This window comes from Heliangelus exortis, chromosome 1 (genome assembly GCF_036169615.1).
Source record: "Heliangelus exortis chromosome 1, bHelExo1.hap1, whole genome shotgun sequence".
Taxonomy (NCBI): Eukaryota; Metazoa; Chordata; class Aves; order Apodiformes; family Trochilidae; genus Heliangelus; species Heliangelus exortis.
In genome coordinates this window covers 132830790-132849752 of record NC_092422.1, presented here as the reverse complement: position 1 = coordinate 132849752, position 18963 = coordinate 132830790, and the positions used below count along the sequence as shown (strand labels likewise).

The following is an 18963-nucleotide window of genomic DNA, read 5'->3' as shown; positions in this document are numbered from 1 at the left end:
GCATATTCTGCTAATTTGAGAGTGTATCCCCTGTAACAGTTCACTGCTTCTCAGCACTGCACATAAATTGTGGGACCAGACTGAAAAAAAATCAGTTCTCTGAAAAGAGGAGATTAAAAATAACTTCCAAAAATCAAAGGGAAGAAGGCAACTTTACACCACTGAAGTTAATGTCCAGTGAAACTGCATGTGAGACAGGGCCTGTTTGCCTGATCTTTCTGGGGTCTGAAAGAGTACAACAGTAAGGATCTGTAACTGGAGGAGACAGCTAGGAAAAGGTCAGGACACTTGTCAAAGAAGGGATGCCTAGCCCACAGTCAGTAATCAGGACCCATCCCCCCCATGGGATGCTCAGCTAAGAGCTCAGCTTGCTTAAAAGCAAGAACACTGACCCAATTCTTTTCATTATCCACGGATTCAAACTCATCTCATGGTTGGAAGTAGGACTCCCTGTTCTCAGATTCCCTGTCCCATGGTGCAAACACTTCTTGGTTCTGTGGTTCATCTTCAGCTCATTACTTGTGACAGCAGAAAGGTAGTAACTATATCCTAGGAGAACCTCCATAAACATCTGTCCACCTGCTGATTGGAATTGTATCTAAGTATTTGTATAACCTTAATTAATAGGATTACAGTCATATGCACATAAAACAGAGCCAGGATATGTCCACATATGTAAATTGGAAAGACAGGTTAATGTTTAAGTAGCATTCACAGACAAATATATATAAAGTTTTCAGAGGCTAGAAATACTTCTAAGAAGACTTCCTTCATTGTTTAAAATTATATTATATTCAATTGTACTGTTTCACTTCTACACGTCACTATTTCAACATTAAACTATACTTCAGCTGAGTACTTGGAGTACTTAGATTTGACAATTTTGTACTCAATATCCATATTTGACTGCAAAAAAGAAAAAGCAAAAATTTACTGGGAAAGATAAAACCCTGGTGAATTCTTCTGAGACTGGACTTACATCCAGCATTCCCAAAATGCAACATCAGTGAAAGTTATCTATTCATTGTTACTCTGAATGACTTCCAGCAAACACTGAATAGCCTTGACTGTCATCTGACAACATTCTTATCTATGGAAGGTTTTAATAAGAGCTACATTATATCATTGTTACCAATCACAGCTTCTACAATTCAGATCCTCTTAATCACTTGGAAACTGCTAAATGGTTTCTACAAAAATACCTGGAGAAACGGTATACTGAATAAAACTGCATTTTTAATGTATCTGTTACGGAGTAACAGCCATGCTTCTTCATAAAATTCAATCATGTGTGATTACCTTAAGACAGAATAAGAACTTAAAACATTTCAAGAATATGGAGAAAAAATGTCTAGGAAATCATTTTATATTAGAGGTAAAAAGACATTTAATGCATTTTTCTATATATCTAGGTCACGGCTGACAGTCTTGTGAATCTTTCTGTATTTCTATGCCTGAGAATTAGCACCCTAGGAAGTATAACTGAGACAAGTTTTTTACATGCTTGGAGTAATTTGTATGCCCTTCATATGAAACTGAATCATCAATAGTTAATTATGAAAGGATGCAAGTCCCACCTGCCTTCTGTGTCAATACATACTCAAATTTTATCCGACAAGTGAACATTTTGGTCTGACCAGCAAAACACCTGCCTGCTTTCACCTCTCAGCACCCTTCGGCTTTCAGATTTGACACTAAATAGGACAGCAGAATGGTGGTGTTTCGCCTTTGCAAACAGCCAGTTGTGACCATAAAATGCTTAGCTACTATAATAACTATCTCACATGATTTTACATGAGCAATTCAACCACGGACTTGTTATTTCTTCAGTTGTATCATAAACACATCCATGTGAAATTTAAGTCCTGTCAAAATTCCTATGCTTTTACATCATGACTCTCAAAGGAAATTTATCTGTAGCTAATGCCATAGTGTTGGTGACAGACCAGACACCCTGCTGAATAAAACATAATAGAGCTCTCTTGCCACAGTCATTGCTACTGAAAAGTTTCCCAGCATTACAGAGCTGAGGGATCAGTTACTAAGCCATAGACCCAGGGCTATTCTGAAATGGTCTCCAAAGGTTTATCTAAGCAACCTAGAGAGACAGCAATAGCTGCAGAAACTTATGACAAGGATCTCCAGAATACATTTATAAACTCTTTCATCCATTTTTGTGCATCTTTCCCCTTGTCTCCCCCTCCCATCCATTCTGGGATTCAATTGCCCTGTAATGTGCAACCACATGGCTCAGCCATGCCAAAGCTGAAAATGCTAGGAGAGAATGTAACTTGATTTCCCTAATGAATTTAATAAAATATTGGCCAAGTTTAACTTCAGTGAGGAGTAAGCACATGACAAGGAACATATTTTTGAGCTGAACAGGAGGAATTGCTTTAGCTTAATACACTTCCTGAAATATCCTATCACCATGAGAAATATGAGAACAGCTTTGTTATGTGTGCTACTGGTAAGAATCAGAGAGAGCAAAGGAAAATGCAGCTTTAGGAGAAATGACCCTGAACCCAGAAATTTACATTTTAAATATACAAACATTAAATATACATTTTAAATATACAAAAATTAAATAAATTAGGAGCAAGGAAAAGAAGAATTTATATACAGCAAGGTAGAAAAGGGAAAGCATGTTTAGCACTATCTGCCAGAGATCCCCACAGCATTTTTATTCAGTGATTCTTTAATGTCCATATACCATTTTAAGAAGCTTAGCAGCATGCAAGGGGGAAGGGAAATCCACTGTGACAATTCACTTGTTTTAATGAAAGTTGTTCAGCCATCTTAGTATTTTCACCTTTACACTAAAAACCATTGCTTTCCTTTATACAAAAATGAAGTTGCTTCAGGCATGGTGCTGCAAACATAGCATAACTCACTGTGTAAGGATATCTTTTCAGTTACAATATCCTTAGCAAAAGCAATAAAAAGTGAGCAACATACATTCCTTTGACTTTTAATAGCTTACAGAAACTAGCTAACACAGGTGGAAGGTTCATAACTAAGCCAGCAGAATCTAGGCAGCAGCAATAGGTTTATTCAGCTCTCTAGTTATACACTTCACATCTTTTGTATGAATATAAATTTCTGGCCTATTTAAGTCCCACTTTAATGTGCTATAATCTCTTTCAAGACACTGACAATCACTTGAAAGACACTTCTCATGCTATTAGATGATATATGAAAATGTATCTTCTTTACATCTGTATCTGGTTTTTTTTACAGTACAAAGACATGAAAGCTCATTTTAAACATACATACAGACTTTTTTCTATTTCTAATATTCAGCACATTATCAGTAAGTCATTACTTCCTTGTAATTCTCACTTCACAAGTAATGTATAACTCTTAAGTTTCAGATTTATTAGGAAATGAGAATATTAATTGCATATATATTTGTGTGTGTACATACCTTATCTATTTTCTTTCTGGCAAAGAAGTTGCACAGAGAAAAATATTCTTGGTAAGGATAATTGCAGAGTTGTCCTAATCTTGGTGTCACAGCAGTCATAAATAAGTTCAATTTTTAAAAAAAATGTAAGTGCTTTCTCATCAGTTTTGTCCACAGAAACTTCTGTTTCTCAATGCAATATATCTGGTGCCCTCAAGCCAGCACCTAATAGAGAGCAAACTTTGTCACAATACCATCTGGAGGGCATAACAAGCTCCCCCAGGAAGCACAGTCTTCCTAGAACTGCAAACATGGAGAGTTGACAGGGATACTTCTCCTGAGCTGCTGCATTCTCATTTAATTTTAGCCATGATACTGATACGAAAAATAATTAAAATCAATCACTAGAAGTCCTAATCAGCATGAAAATTATGGCAGTGTTTTCAAGACTGCTGTGAAAACAACTACCATGACTGAAAAGGGAACAACATAATGCAAGTATTGTTGAAATCTCATCTGTCTTACATTTTAGCTTTTACGCATGGAAGTCATCATTCCAGACATTCAGTGACTCTGAATAAGAGACAGAACTTACATATTAGCTCTAAAATTGTAGGTAAGCACCCTAAAACACTTACCTAACAACTCTTCAAACATCAGACCTACTCTGTGAAAAGGAAGGCAGGGAGCTAGGCAAATTGCAACAGCCTAAATTGAGAGAAAGAGGCAAGAGGAGTCTTTTAAGCCTTTCCAGCCTGCCTCAGCTAAGGAAATAGGTTATACTGATGTTGCTCCATGAGTTCCAAGATAAAGAAAATTGTGTTTCTGAAATAAGAGTCTCAACAGGCTTTGTCATGACAGTAGGTCTGCCAGGGCTGGGGAGCCAACACAAGTCCAGAGCTAAGCAAGTACAACACTAGGCAGAGCTGGAACTAGTACAGAACACATGTTTATAGACAAGATGGGAAGAAAGAGTCCACTGTAATAATTTATAGCTCCTATTAGACTCACTTGGACTGGTATCTGAATCTAGCCTGAAAATGAGTCTTCACTTTTCAGATGAAATAAATGAGGCCAAAAACCTTTACCACAATGTTGAATGAAAAGAAAGTAATAACGAAACATATTGCTGCTCCAGTATTTAGAACTACCTGTTTCAATCAATTCACAATATACATTTTTAGAGAGGAGTAAATTGTCCTGTTCTCAAACTGCATATATTAAAAAAGTCTGAGTGAGCTATGCTGCTTTTTTACAGTGACAGTATACTAATGTGCCACTTTTTTTCCCTTCATCAGCATAATACCTAATTACTGAACTTCATTCTCCAGACAAGAGAACACATACAAGATAGAAAAGGCAGAAGTCACTATAGCATACTTGTTTTTCCCCCACACTTGAAACTGCAGGGTGAAGTGAAAACTGGGATTTCCATGAGCTGAATTTGAAATTATCTTTACTTAAATTTGTCATATCATTATTAATAAAGCCATTAATTACTAATTAATGAACCAGATACACTCAAAATTACAGAAAGGCAAGAAAGTCCTTAGTAAGCTTTCATATTTACTCAAATGGAGTCATTATGTTAGCTCTATCTATGCTTATACGTCTATTTTGAAAATGCTGTTTAAACACCGCTTACTGTACAAGAATGCATAGGTGGACCATAGGTTGCATTAGGTCAACAGCAGTCATTTTCCTTTTCCATCAAAAGACAGTATACTGGAGCAGATTGTGTAATATTTCTGTGCTTTTTCAAATGTAGGGAGTATCAGCTTTATACCTCAGTTCTGAGAGAAAAGACTATCACTTTCTCCTGGGTACTCTATTTAGTTGGTGTAGACCAACTGTGTTACCTACTTTCAATCAAACTTATCACAGTTTAGGACCAGCTGGTACCAACCAGGCCTCTGCTTGCTTGCCCCCTACCCCCACCATGGGACAGAGAGGAGAAGATCCACCTTAAGGTTCATTAATTGAGACAAGGATAGGGAGGTTTGCATTCCCTAACTACTGTGACAGGAAAAAAACAGGTTCAACTTGGAAAGGAAAAGACCTAATTTAATCTACAAGGAGAAAGAGAAAAAAAAAGTTCAGATCTTAATACCTTCTCCCCCTACCGCTCCATTCTTCCAGGACTCAGATTACTTTACTCCTGCTTCTCCCTCAGTGGCACAGGAGGGTGGGGAGTGGAGGTTTAGGGTCAGTTCCCCACACGGTATTTCTGACACTGCTTTTACTCCTTGGGAGGATTCCTCACATCTTCTCCCAGCTCCATCACAGGGTCCCTCTCACAGGAGAGTCCTTCACAACCCCTCCAATATGAGACCCTCTCACCAGGTGCAGTCCCTCAGGCACAGACTGCTCCAGCCTGGGCTGCACACAGAGTCACAGCCAGTTCAGGAACAGCCCTCTCCTCCAGCACAAGGTCCTCCATGGCTGCAGATCCTCAACTGACTCTCTCTGTGATCCTGCACAGGCTGCTGCTTCACATCTCCCCACCTGTGACACTTCAGGGGCTACAAATCCACATTTACCCCACCGTGGTTCTTCAAGGACTGCTTCATCATGCTACTCCATGGGCTGAAGGGGCACAGTTGCCATCTATCTCACCATGGGCTGTGAGGAAATCTGCTCAGCACCCTTCCCCCTCCTTCTTCACTGACCTTGGTGTCTTTTCTCTGGCATTTCTCTCTCACTTAATCCTCTACACTGCTCTGCTGGTCTTTTTCTTATATTTCTGCAATTGCATTTTCCTTTTCTTAAATATGTTAACTGCAGAGGTACATCCAGCTTCCCATAACTGCTTGGTCTTGGGCAGAGGCAGGGCAAAGATTGGAACTGGGGAAGCTTCCAGCAGCTTCTCACAAGAGCCACCCCTGTTGCAACCCCCCTACTACCAAAACACCACTGCACTAACTCAAGACAAAACTAAACATTATAGGTATGATTTTTAAAAGGAAAATTTGCCTAGTTTAGGATGTCCTACTGCAACCCAATCTTCCTATACACTGGCCAAGGATTCACATGCATCCTTCTTCATGAATGCCACCTAAATCTACTTCAGCATCCTCAGCAATAGTTTTTCTTTCTTTCAAACCCTTCTATATGTGTTTTTCCACCACACTTCTCTGATCTCCGCATGCTAGGTGTTTCATGGTGCCATCCCACACAAAGGAAGTAATTCTCCCAATATCCTAATGACATATAGCCCCTAAACAGTAATAAAAACAGTTCCCAAAGCCTATACAAGCACGAAGTTCATTGTGGAGCCAAGGCCTAAGCTTTTTTCTACATATACTTCAAGACAAAGCTACAGTTACTGGTGTAAAAAGGTTTCAGTTGCTGGTCCAAGTTTCTGATGAACCCTCTCAACTGTCAGATCTAACAGATTATTAACAATCTTTACTAGTCTCTCTTCAACATAGAAGAGTTCAAAAGCTGGACATGGTCAAGATAACACCAGTTCCAACAATACTATTTTACACCAGAAATCAGCACTACTGTGCAGACTCTGATATTCATAAGTAAAGATTTCTGATCAAGAACTAAGAAAAAATACAATCACTAGCAGTCCTGGAGAAGACAATCGGGGACGAGAGCTCTGCTCAAGCAGAGTGACATGATCTATAACAAAAACTACTGTAGCCACTGCTATCTAAAAAGTATTTTGCATTCATGCACTTTTAGGCATTTAGCCATCTTATGCCAGGCAAAAGTTGACAGTCGCTTGGTGGCTCCTATGATTTCTGTGGAGTTTGTCCCTGTCAAAGATTTTATCCTACTGTTTAAATCCTACAGAAGGATTAATTTCACCTTTTAGCCATCTAAAAGCCAGACTAGTTTCCTCTCTCTACTGTCAGAAACACCTCCACTGCTACCTTTGCAGGGAGATTTTGCTTCTCCTGACTTGTAATGAGACGCATCATTTTCTGAAGGAATCTATGTTTCTTGCAAGGTAAAGAACTTAAAGTAGTTACTGCTGCTATAATTTAGTGCAAATGCCTTAGAGAAGAGCAGTTCCAAAAAAGCCCTGACATTTCCATGAAGTCTCCTACAATCACAAATCCTGTTGCACCCCCATAACATCATGAGCCTCTATTTTTTCCTTTTATAAATTATTTAAAAGCCAAGCTGATTTAGCTGAGTAAACAGTAGGAATTTGACAGTAGGAAGCTGTCAGATTTGGTCACTTTCATTTTACTGTGGGCTGCCACTGGCAAGAGTATGGCAAATATTTTCATTGTTGGAGAGGTTTGTTTTCTATTCACATCACAATTAAGAGGGGAGGGAAATCACTACGTAATGAAAAGAAAACATTTCACTCAGAAGAGGATTATTTCCACCAGGGCCTATTCATGTCACCAAAGAGAGATCAAATTCCCCTTAAGAAACTTCCAAAACCACTTACAATGCCCATTATGAGCTGTATTATACTAATTACTGGAATTAATTGACTTACAATCTCAAATAATTTAGAGTAATACAGTAAATGCTAAGTGAAGGTTGCATTTTGCATTCTTTTGTAACATCATACTATCGACTGATTTCCTACTCAGTGTTTCAGTTTATTAACTTACAGTTCCTTTACATATATCAAAGCATTGCTCTGAGGAAAAAACCCCACATTGTTCTTTCCTCTGGCTGGAGCTTGAATCTTTCCTCTGGAGCCCTGACCAGTTGCTCTTTTGCACTGGTCATGGGTTAGAAATTTAAAAAGAAAAAACAACAACCTCAAAACAGAGGCTGTAAAGGTCAAAGTGACACAATTTCTTCCGTGTACCAATGCTCTGTAACAAAAAAAAAGAGTCCTCTGTGTGAAGAGGCATTAGGGTAATTTCAAGTAACTGGTGAAAGAAAATAGCAGCTTTCAATGCTGATGCCTAAACACAGGTAATAACTCCAACTGAAATGCTCAACGTTATTAAAATAATCCATGTGGAGCTATCAGGTATTAACCAGCCATGGATCAACAGGATCTCATCTGGAGGCCACCAGGACGAGCAGCAAGGGGTCTTTGGGATACCCTGAGGCATTTTAAACAGTAACAGATAAACATGTTTAGCCACATGATCCATTTCCTTAGTGCCTTCGCTGTGCCCTCTCATTCCAGAAGTGTTATGTCTTACTCCCAAGGCATCTCCACTTTTCTATTCTTGATTCAGAACACTGCCTGATTCTCAACTTGTTCAGACTTAACAGAGTTTAAATGCACTTTCCCTCTCTCCTACAGGGCTGTGATGGATTCACTCTCATTGGAAGAGACTGAGCAGTTTTCAGAGACTATGTACAGTTCAGGCAGACACTACAGCCATCATGTCACAAGAACACTATGAAACTTTACAGGCCTTGGTATGCTAGAGATCAAATCAGATAAACATTTCTTAAATTTTCAGGTTGGCAACCTCTTAATCAAGAAACCAAACTGGCAATCATTGTCAGCTACTGCAAATTACTGCTTTCATTTTAGAGATGAAGGAAAAATGAGCTATCTTGCTTGGTTCAATACAGCAATTCCAGGTCAGAGCTGGATGGGTGGTAGGAAGAGACCTCCTTGCTAAGAAGAAATACAAAGTATGAGGGAAGGAATTCTAAAAGTTTTAGCAGAACTAAAGCAGAGAATGCAGGCAATATAGCAGAGGTTCATCCTGGAAGAAGCAGCAGAGACAGGAGGAAGGACAAACAAAGGGGAAGTAAGAAAGCAGCAGCAGAAAAGGTGCTGATGATCAAGTGAGGCAGATGGCAATATTGCAATGAGCAGGCTAGGAACACATCACAGAGTCAAGGTAATAGTAAAGCAGTTAAATAAAAATGAACAGTTAATCATTAGTGTTCAGAGCCAATCACTTGCCCATCCTAGAACAATATCTCAAAACTTCTATTCTGGGCCTGCAATGCCTCACACAGCAACAGGCAGCAGCAGTCTCACCAAAATATTCACGTTCAACAGCCAGGGAAGGAAGAAGCAGTACAAGAGTTTTGCTATACATAGTTTGTTATACAGCAAATTTACAGAAAAAGAAACTTAACAAAAGTCTGGGGGAGGGAAAATAAAGTCACATTTTACCACTACAACGCTCACAAGAATTTCTGTATTTATAAATTAAATATTGATTTACAAGAAGGTTTCACTGGATTCCGCAAAGTTCTCAATAGTAAAAGGCTGCCAAGAAGGTCCCTTGTCAAGGGGACTTTGCAGGTCTCTTTTGTCCCAACACACATAGCCCAGCATACAGCATTGACACCAGTAGTGTATCACTCAGGAGCTCATACAGCACCTGAAAAGTAAGCTGGTCAGTATTTCAACATCAGAATTCTTTTGAAATAACAAAGCAAACAAAAAGAACTCCTGAATTTTCAACCAAAATAATTGCATTCGGTTTAGTTCAGTCTTGTTAGAACTGGATAATACATGAAACAGTATTTTTCTTTTTTAAAACCTTTACCCGTGAAATAGAACATTTTCTACAAAACTGACACTATCATTAAAAAGTTTTTAAACTACATTCTTAAATGTTCACTCACACTTGAAGACATTTCACTTTTCATTTACAAATCAAATGCAAAGCCTTGAAAAATGTCTCATAAGAAACATTGATTTTTCTTAATACTTTGATGAATACGCCATCTTTTGCAGTAGTAACAGCAGCACAGCAGATGACAATCTCAATGCTTCAGAGGGCATGGGCAAATTTTCTCTGATTAAAGCATCCTCCTGATGTACACTCCTCATACTACTGTAGCTAATGTTTTTTTGTCCCTTCCTTCAGAAAATTCTTTAGTACTACTGCAAAATCACTATCATTGAAAGACTACAGTATTGTCATTTTCAGCCTATTAACCTGCCTGACTGCTGTCCCTAACCTTCCACTTTCTAATTAAAAAAATAAAATGCACTCCTTCAGGTTAACGACACTACTGGCACATGCTTAAACTTAGTCATCTTACTGTTCTGCTGAACTGGGAACAAAGATACCTGTGTCCATAAACAAATAAACTTTTCAAAACCTGGTAGAGTTTTGAAATATTCCTTGTTATATTCAGCTTAAATAAATTCAACTTTATAATAGCATAACAAAATTTATAAACCATTTCTTACGGTATCACTATGGAACAATTGAAGTTTTCAAGCTGTTTTTTTATATTAACTCAACAGTTTTAGAACAAATATTTGATGAAAGAAAACCATAATTTTACCTGTGACTGTTTCTCCTGTTCTGTTTTAAAGGGAGCCAAGCTGGAACATATCCATTTCTGATGAGATCATTTTAAAAACTATGACACAGAATAATGATAACCCATAAAGCACATCAAGCTGAAAGCCTGCATGTCTACAGAGTCATAGGATGGTTTTGGTTGGAAGGGATCAAAAGATCATCTAGTTCCAATTGCTCTGCATGCACAGGGATACCTTCCACTAATTCAGGTTGCTCAAAGCCCCATGCAGTTGTTGCAATTGTGAAAGATATCCTGAAGCAGATACATTCACTTCTGCCTGCTTCCCCCTGGCATCCTCAGTAAAGTACCTGAAGTAATGATCAGAGTCTCCCTGTTAGTCCTTTATTTCCAATGGGAAGTTTTAAATTTTTTTTTTCTTCCTAAATTTTTGGCACCTGTAAGTCTCAAACTTCCTTTATGAATCATTATCACATACTTGAAGCCAGGTACGAAAAGATACAGAGAGACAGATGAAGATGTCATGTTTAGTCCATATGTATATTTTTCCATCAGAATTGCAACCTGTCATTTAAAGATGACAAGAAACAAATGCCATAACATTCTTATATAAAAAAAAAAAATACGTGCAACACCCTCATCTAGCAACATCAATTACTTAATCTATCTCCTACACTGTTAGCTGCAAGACTAATAAAGCTACTCAGCAGGCAAGGGTTTTAATGAACTAGACCTTGAGTTCCTGGGTGCATCACCTGTGGTTCTAAATCTACCACTTTGGATCAAATACAAGCTCTCTTCCTGCTGCTGAGTAATAGACTTTACTGGATCTTGATCAAACATGCTCGGAAGGAGGGAGGGTGTAATAATATGGTGTAAAGTATTCAAGTGTGTAGAACAGTTGAGTGTGATTAAAGGGAGAAGAAGAAGAAACTATTTACCAAGTAATAGAAACGGACAGCTTTTAACATTTTGGTCACTTGAGCAGCAAAAATAGTTCACAGCAATTCTTTCAATAAACAACAATACAATTAATGTATTAATCATCATTAATAAACCAGATAAGCAATCATAAAAAATACTACCTTGCACAGTTAGAGATTCTCAGTTTCCACAAATGTTTTCAATTCTGATCCTTGTCTAAGGCTGAGGCATCAAGATACAAATACTACAGAACAGGTATCTCCCAGTGGTTATCTAATGAAAGTAAGTACCAAAATAAACAGCATAAAAACTGCCACCCATTTATCAGTGAAAGGTCTCAAGTTCTTTTCCCATTGCCTAAGAAGTTTAAGTAAGGTCTGCTTCCTACTCCTTTCAGTGCAAGGATTGAGGGGATAATTTGGCTTCCCTTTCTCTTCAAGGAAGGGATGAAAAATTCCTTACTTATTGATCCTTCTAAATTGACACAAACATTCCTTACCCTTTAAATCTAGTGCATTCCAGTCTTAAATTCCTTTTAAAAAGTTGAGTTCATCTCCTGTCTCTGGGTGAACTTTATGTTCTAGGGCAAATCTTACCTAATTTTGGCAGGGAATAGGGCACTTTAAAATAATCTTCATAAAATTCAATAAGTCTCCTTGTAATATTTAGAGCATAGTCCCCTGATCCTCTTCGGATTGCATCAGGCCTTGCATACAACCGTACCTGTTAAAAAACAAAGCAAAAGACTGATCAGTATCTACACTTTAAAACTATCCTACCTGCAGAAGTGAAGTACCCTAAGGTTGTTGTGAGGTGGCAGGATCAGTCTCTATTCCCAGCCTGAGTGTTGTACACCTGTCACTATGTCATAGCTGAAAACCAGAACTTCCACAAGCAAGGCTACCAAGTTGAAAAGTCACAATCTCCTACTTGTGTTGCCAAGTAAAAGACTTAACTCTCTGTGCATCAAAATAAATACTGAAAGAAAAACACACATGTTTGCTAGAGATACAATGGAAGAGTGGATTAGTGAATGGCTCTCTGCCTACAACAAGTGTAGGCAGGATGCAGTGGTTCAGTAGGACAGAAGTTCACAGTTATTAAAGGTACGTTACATCAAGCCCTGAAAGTATTAGTAGACTGTGGAGGAAAAACAAACAAACAAAAAAAATTATTATCTTTTTTTTTCTCTGGCAGCAACACAGTTACTGTCCCTGAGCTTTGGAAGACTGCAAAAACAACCATTTATAAACTCATTCATGTACACAAACAATTAGCAATTCTGAAACCTCAACTATTGCTTCAGGCCTCTGTTTTCAGAAAGCAGTAAATTAAAGCTATTTATACCAGCCACAGTCTGCTGTCTTCAATATGAAACAGCTCACACATTTGACTGCATGGAGCACCAAAGCAGACCTAATTTACCTTATAATTCATGATCCAAATGTGACCAGCTTCCCTCCCAATCAAGGAGGCAGCAGAAATCATCACCAGTTTACTCATTATACCCTGTCCTTACAGTCCTTAAACCTTCTTAGTGCAAAATAATGAAAACATAGAGCTAAAAAAAAACAGCTAACCAAGAAAGGGATAGAAAGGAGAGCCACTTTTTTCTCTCCCCCCTCATGTGCTCTCTGATTACAGTGGCCAACAGGGAAGCCGCTTGTGCTTTGAGGCTGTGGCAGAGTCTCTGGCTGCAGTACATGACTCGATACAAATATCAGTCCTAATAATAATATCTGACTCGTTGATACTTTCTACATCCCAGGTAGGATACTGACAAAAGCAGTCAGAAATCAGAAAATACCAATGGAAACATGAAGCAAGAATAGCAGTTTTGACATGTTGCTAAATGCTCTATCCTGGACCAAGAAAAGCCAGTGGGATTTTTGGCTTCAGTGAAAGCATTACCAGGCTTTACTGCTCTTTTCCTGAACCAGTTTAGTTACTTGACTGGAAACAGGTACCTCATTACACTGTACCTGTCAATCCTGTTTTAACCCACTGTCTCTTTGTTTTCAGTGTGCAGGCACAATATTCTACTTTGTTACTGTGTCCATCTTTGTAATTTTTATCTTTGTATCATATTCTGGGCTCAGTACACAACTACACAGAGTTACATTTGCAATGTAAAACAGGTAAGAGCACAATCTAATGAGACATGTAATACAGCAGACTTTTCATAAATACCACCTGCAAGCATATAGACCATTATCTGAACACTTCCAAGGCACTATCCTTGTTTATAGCTTTCCTCCAAAGTTAACAGTGACACAGACAATAAATGTTCCCTTATCTGCTAAACTAAAAGTATTTTTTATTAAATATATGTTTAAACACTAGATATCCTGATTCAAATATCTTAAAACCTTTAGTTTATGGAAGGATAGTAAGAATCACAATTAGATTTCTAATGAACACTGTTTTGTATTAAGCCTTTATACACAATTTTGCGTAATTGTTTTACTGGCACAGTTGACTGTATCAGCAAATTAGGGAAAAAGATTGAGCCAAACAAGTATGCAAAAAATCATTCAAGTAGACAGTGGCCAAATGTTTCAATACTAAGGAATAGGACAACACAAGGGAAAAAAAATAAAATAGGTATATACAAGAAAAATCAATTTACTTACTTCAACTTACAGCATTACAACATTGTGCCTTCTGGCAAATGCAAAAAAAGCCATTTGATGGTGTCTGAGATGGCACCCAGGTACCAAAGCTCAAAAACTGCAATGCTGAAGAGTTTCATTTGCCACCTGCCTAACGCTGAATATAGCTTTATTTTGCCTGTAAATTTTCCCTGGGTGCCTCTCTGCCTCCCCAGAACACCTCTGGAGTGCCAGGGCTCCACAGCTTACAACAAAATTAACCCCAGGTTGGAACACAGTTCAGAAATTATTCACACCTTTTCACTGATCTCTTAGGGCCTTTGAAGCAACAGGCATTTCCTCAAGCATGCTAGCAATTTTCAGATGCTGAGTCTGCTTCTGCCTTTCTACTCAGAAACCACCAAATGCAAAATGCATGGAGGAACTTCAGAGACACCATCACAGACTTAACCCTGGCCTCAGCAAATTCCCTCTTGGTTAGCAGAGGGCTGCAACAGGGAACAGTCTGTGACACACTGCCTGCCTGCCTGGCTGTTCTGGATAACACCTTCTCAGGTGTCAATCACAATACAAAAGAGCTCAGTCCAGAGTTCAGTCTGAAGACTGGTATCTAAAAGCTTGAAATTGAAGCTGAAGCCCCAAACATTTTACACACTGGTGTTTTTAATGTATATGGGCTCATCTTGACTCTGTATTAGCTCCAAGTGCATAAAATGGAGATTATATTTACTTAGTTTATACAAGTATCCTGAGTAATAAGTAATAAAGACTGTGAAGTTTTCTGATACTGTCCCAAAGAGGAGATTAAGTAAAAAACAGAATGAAAACATGAGATTTGTTCAGCATAACTTTTTGTTTGTTTAAAGCTTTCACTTCAGAAGGTGAAAACAATGTTTTAATTTATTACTAGTCCAAGTAGAAAATAATACATAATTGTTATATACTTTCCTATATGCTGTTTGATCATTAAACTGATAATTCAATTTTACATTACTTTAAATAAGAGAAAGAACAGCAAATCTTCAGCAGATTCAGACCTAAATATAAATAAATGTAGTAGATGTTCTACTACAAAAGATAAACAGATTTCTAGCTTAGGTGCATAATTCATCATTCACTACAATGACACATAATGCCCAGCAAATATTTGTGAAGTTGTTTTTCACAGCATTTGCAATATTGGTTTTTACTCTTGTTTTCACGGGGGAAAGTGGAGACCCAGGAGAGATGGACACTAATTCTGGGTGCCTATTTTGACATCCCTCAATGTCAAGGGTACTTAACAGCTTCATTGCATGCAATAGAAGCTCTCTTCCCATTATATCTTATTTCAGTGGTGAACAGTTTATACATCTTTGAGTCTGGTCACAGGTGCCTAAGTTTGGATAGTAAGAAAATTAGTAACACAAAATTCGTAACTAAATGAGACCATGTCAGTTTAAGGAATTTGCTCAACATTTGCCCAGCAACCCTGGTAGCAGAGCAGGGAAGGGAGGGAATTGAGAAATTGCACTCAGTTTCATGGCCACCTGACAGCCTGCACTGAGCATCTTCAAATTTTGGGAATTAATAAGGTGGGGATTGTTCAGACAACAGGTATATTCACAGCACACTTGGTGACGTCCTGATACAGCATACTTCCTTGTGTGTCTTAAATGGCAAAAATACCAGAAAAATACTAAGAGGGATTGTATTAGTAATGACATTGTCATAATACAGAAATCACAGAATTCAGAGAAAGTTAGAGGTTGGAAGGAACCTCAAAAGATTACCTAGTCCAACACCCCTGCCAAAGCAGGGTCAGCTACAGCAGGTCACATAGGAACATGTCCAGGTGGGTTTTAAATGTCTCCAGAGAAGGGGAGAGTATAACTAAATTCACATAGTCAACCTAAATTCTGGGGCTTTTTCTTAACTCATTTGCACCTACATTTGCAACCAATACCAATCCTCCAGAGGTTCTGACCTCTGAAAGAAAGAGGAAAAAAAAAATCTAAACCTCTCATTTCTCTCTCAAATGGAACCAGACGGACCATCTATTTCCTAAGACAAGTTTGAGTAACTAGGTTTGCATCTTCAGCTCTGCAACCCAGACCTCTCCTTTGATGATTATAAGACAGTGTTGTTCCTATACTGCACAGCCAGGGATGGAGACCCAACACACTTTGTTAGAAAGCATTTTCACATTTTGTAATAGGAGGGAAAGAAATTATTGGAGATCCTACATGAAATCTGCAATGTATATCACTGCAATGTATATTATTTTTTTCTAAAGTTAGAAAAAATGTAGCTGTTTCTCCTTGTTTCCAGAAACCATGGGATATACTCATTAGAACCTGGAAGACAGACAGTAAAATAGCCACCCTCAGATATCACCACAGAAAAACCATCCTGAGGGATCAAATCTAATATATTAGTAACCTAACTCAAATTCTTAGAGTCCTCAGCACATGAAATATGTGGACATGTTGGAGCAGACCTAGAGGAGGGCCAAAAAAATTAAGAGGAATGTAATACATTTCCTATGAAGACAGGCTGAGAAAGTTTATCCTGGAGAAGAGAAAGCCTTATTAAGACCTTTCAATAGTTCGAAGGGTGCTTATTAGAAAGATGGGAACGAACATTTTAGTGGGGACTGTTGCAATAAGACAAGGGGTGATGGTTTTAAACTATAGGAGGGTAGAGTTAGAGTAGATATATGGAAGAAATTATTCACTGAGAGGGTGGTGAAACACTGGAACAGGTTACCCAAGTAGGTGGTAGAAGCCCCATCCCTGGAGATATTCACAGTCAGGTTGGATGGGGCTCTGAGCAACCTGCTTTAGTTGAAGAGATCCCTACTCAGTGCAAGAGGGGTTGGACTAGATGACGTTTAAAGGTTTCTTCCAATCCAAACTACTCAATGACTCTATATTGGACTCTATATCGCAGCATTTTCTGCAGTTTCTTTTTATATTTCAGCAAGTGTTACATGAGATAAGCCAAAGCAATTTGAAAATATTTGTAGTATCAGGTCCACAGAACAGATGAATGTGACTGTAAAATGCGAGCTGTTTCCCACAGTGTGGGACAGTAGGGATTTATGCTAAGAAATGTGAAAGAGATTCAGAACAAATGACATCAAACCAAACTCAGCTTATTAACTACTGTGCATGAGAAAATCTGCCTGTCTCCAGCAGGTAACAATTATTAATCAAAAAGATTGTTAGTGCTTTAAAAAGATATTTTTTTCTTATTCATTCCAAATGTTTCCAAAAAATGTGAATTAGTAAGTATATGCAAGGTACAATGAGTAAATTGTGACAAGTACAAACTCTGAATAGCAGTGAACGTCTCAATTTTCAATTTCTGGTGAATAGTATGTTGACTAAAAAGGTTTCCATTGTACCAAAGAATAGTGATGGGATGATAACAGTAAAGAAAAAACTGCTGTCTTTTTTCACTGTCTGTGAAATATCTCAGGTCAAATTGAAGGCTTTCTTTAGTTCTCCTTCTAAAGTAGGAGGAATACGGAAAACATTTAGCATATGTCTAACTGTAAAAAGACTGTTGTCCAACCTTCTCCCTCTGCAGGAATTCACCAAAGGTGAAGGAAGACCAGAGAAAACCCACAGTACATTCTCCCTCTGGCACTGGAGGAAGACATTAATAACCCTTGATAGAGGTGCCACAAGACTGTGAACCTGCTACCCCAGGGAATTAAGGAAGATGACAATCTGGTAGAAATCAGGATGCTACAGGAAGAGGCTTGTAACCCTGAAGCATGCCATATACCAGAGCCCACCTCTTACTTTAGAACTAAATATCCACTTCTACATTTGAGGCCTGCTATTGAACACATTATTCTCTACATCACCTTCTATTTTATGTGCATACTCCCTTTGAAATCTTCATTCTTACCATGGTCTCTTACCTTTTTAGGGGAGTGTCACCTAACTTGTTATCACGACATACTTTTATTCTTTTATCTAATCTAACAGTAAAGTTTGTTGATCATGATAATCCCGTATAACAGTCTGCATCAATTTTGCAAGGCATCTTTTCTTTAAATATTTAGCCATATTTTCCATGTTTTAAGACCACTCAAGTTGTCATCACTGCCTCCCAAGATGCCCTGGAGGGATCATAGCTCACTGGATGAGAAATACTGCCCCAACAGCATCGAGTGCACCTCTAGTTTAGTCAGGGAAGGCATATGAGAGCAAATGACTCAAAGGGCTCTAACAACCTAACACAACACCCCCAACTTCAACTGAATGACTCCTGTTCCTACAGGTGCTTTAAATCAAGACTTTCACAGGTGACATGGCTAACCCTGGACTAGGGATACTTCTGCCAAGGCACCCTTCACCAACAGCATCTGCCATGTTGTAAGATCACCACAAGAGCAGCCCTTGTTAGACAGTGCACTGTAAAAAAAAAAGAAAAAAAAAAAAAAAATCCTTTAAATGGCTATACTGTTGTCATGACCCCTGACTGGATCTTACACTTATATGCCATGTGCTATAAGGAAGACAGCTTTCCACATCCTGAAAACATCCTGATGCAAAATTTACACAGCATTAGCCATTTCTGTACTTTTGCCACAGCACCAGGGACAAGGTCAGCTTTGCTGCTGAGAAGCAGAAAAGATACATCGATAATTACAGCCCTTGATTCACACCAATGATCTGGTATCTTTGACAATGCCACATGTGCTACATAAAAACACTCCTGAAGGTATCCATCCCCAGCCCATGGAGACCCTCTTACCAAGCCCTGAATTCTGTCATCACACAAGCCAGGGAGATCACAAAAGAGCTGAACCTCTCTCCTTTTTCTCGGCACAATTACAGCATATTC

The 18963-nt window shown here is 38.4% G+C and overlaps 1 protein-coding gene across 1 annotated transcript in view; it reads right to left on the bottom strand.

The window, feature by feature from the left end:
- The window catches only part of TRHDE (thyrotropin releasing hormone degrading enzyme), a 193308-nt gene that overhangs the window by 143121 nt on the left and 31224 nt on the right, over positions 1–18963 (bottom strand). Inside the window, exon 3 of the mRNA XM_071767085.1 lies at positions 12106–12232. Coding sequence (XP_071623186.1) covers positions 12106–12232 — 127 coding nt within the window. The remainder of the gene's footprint in view (positions 1–12105; positions 12233–18963) is intronic.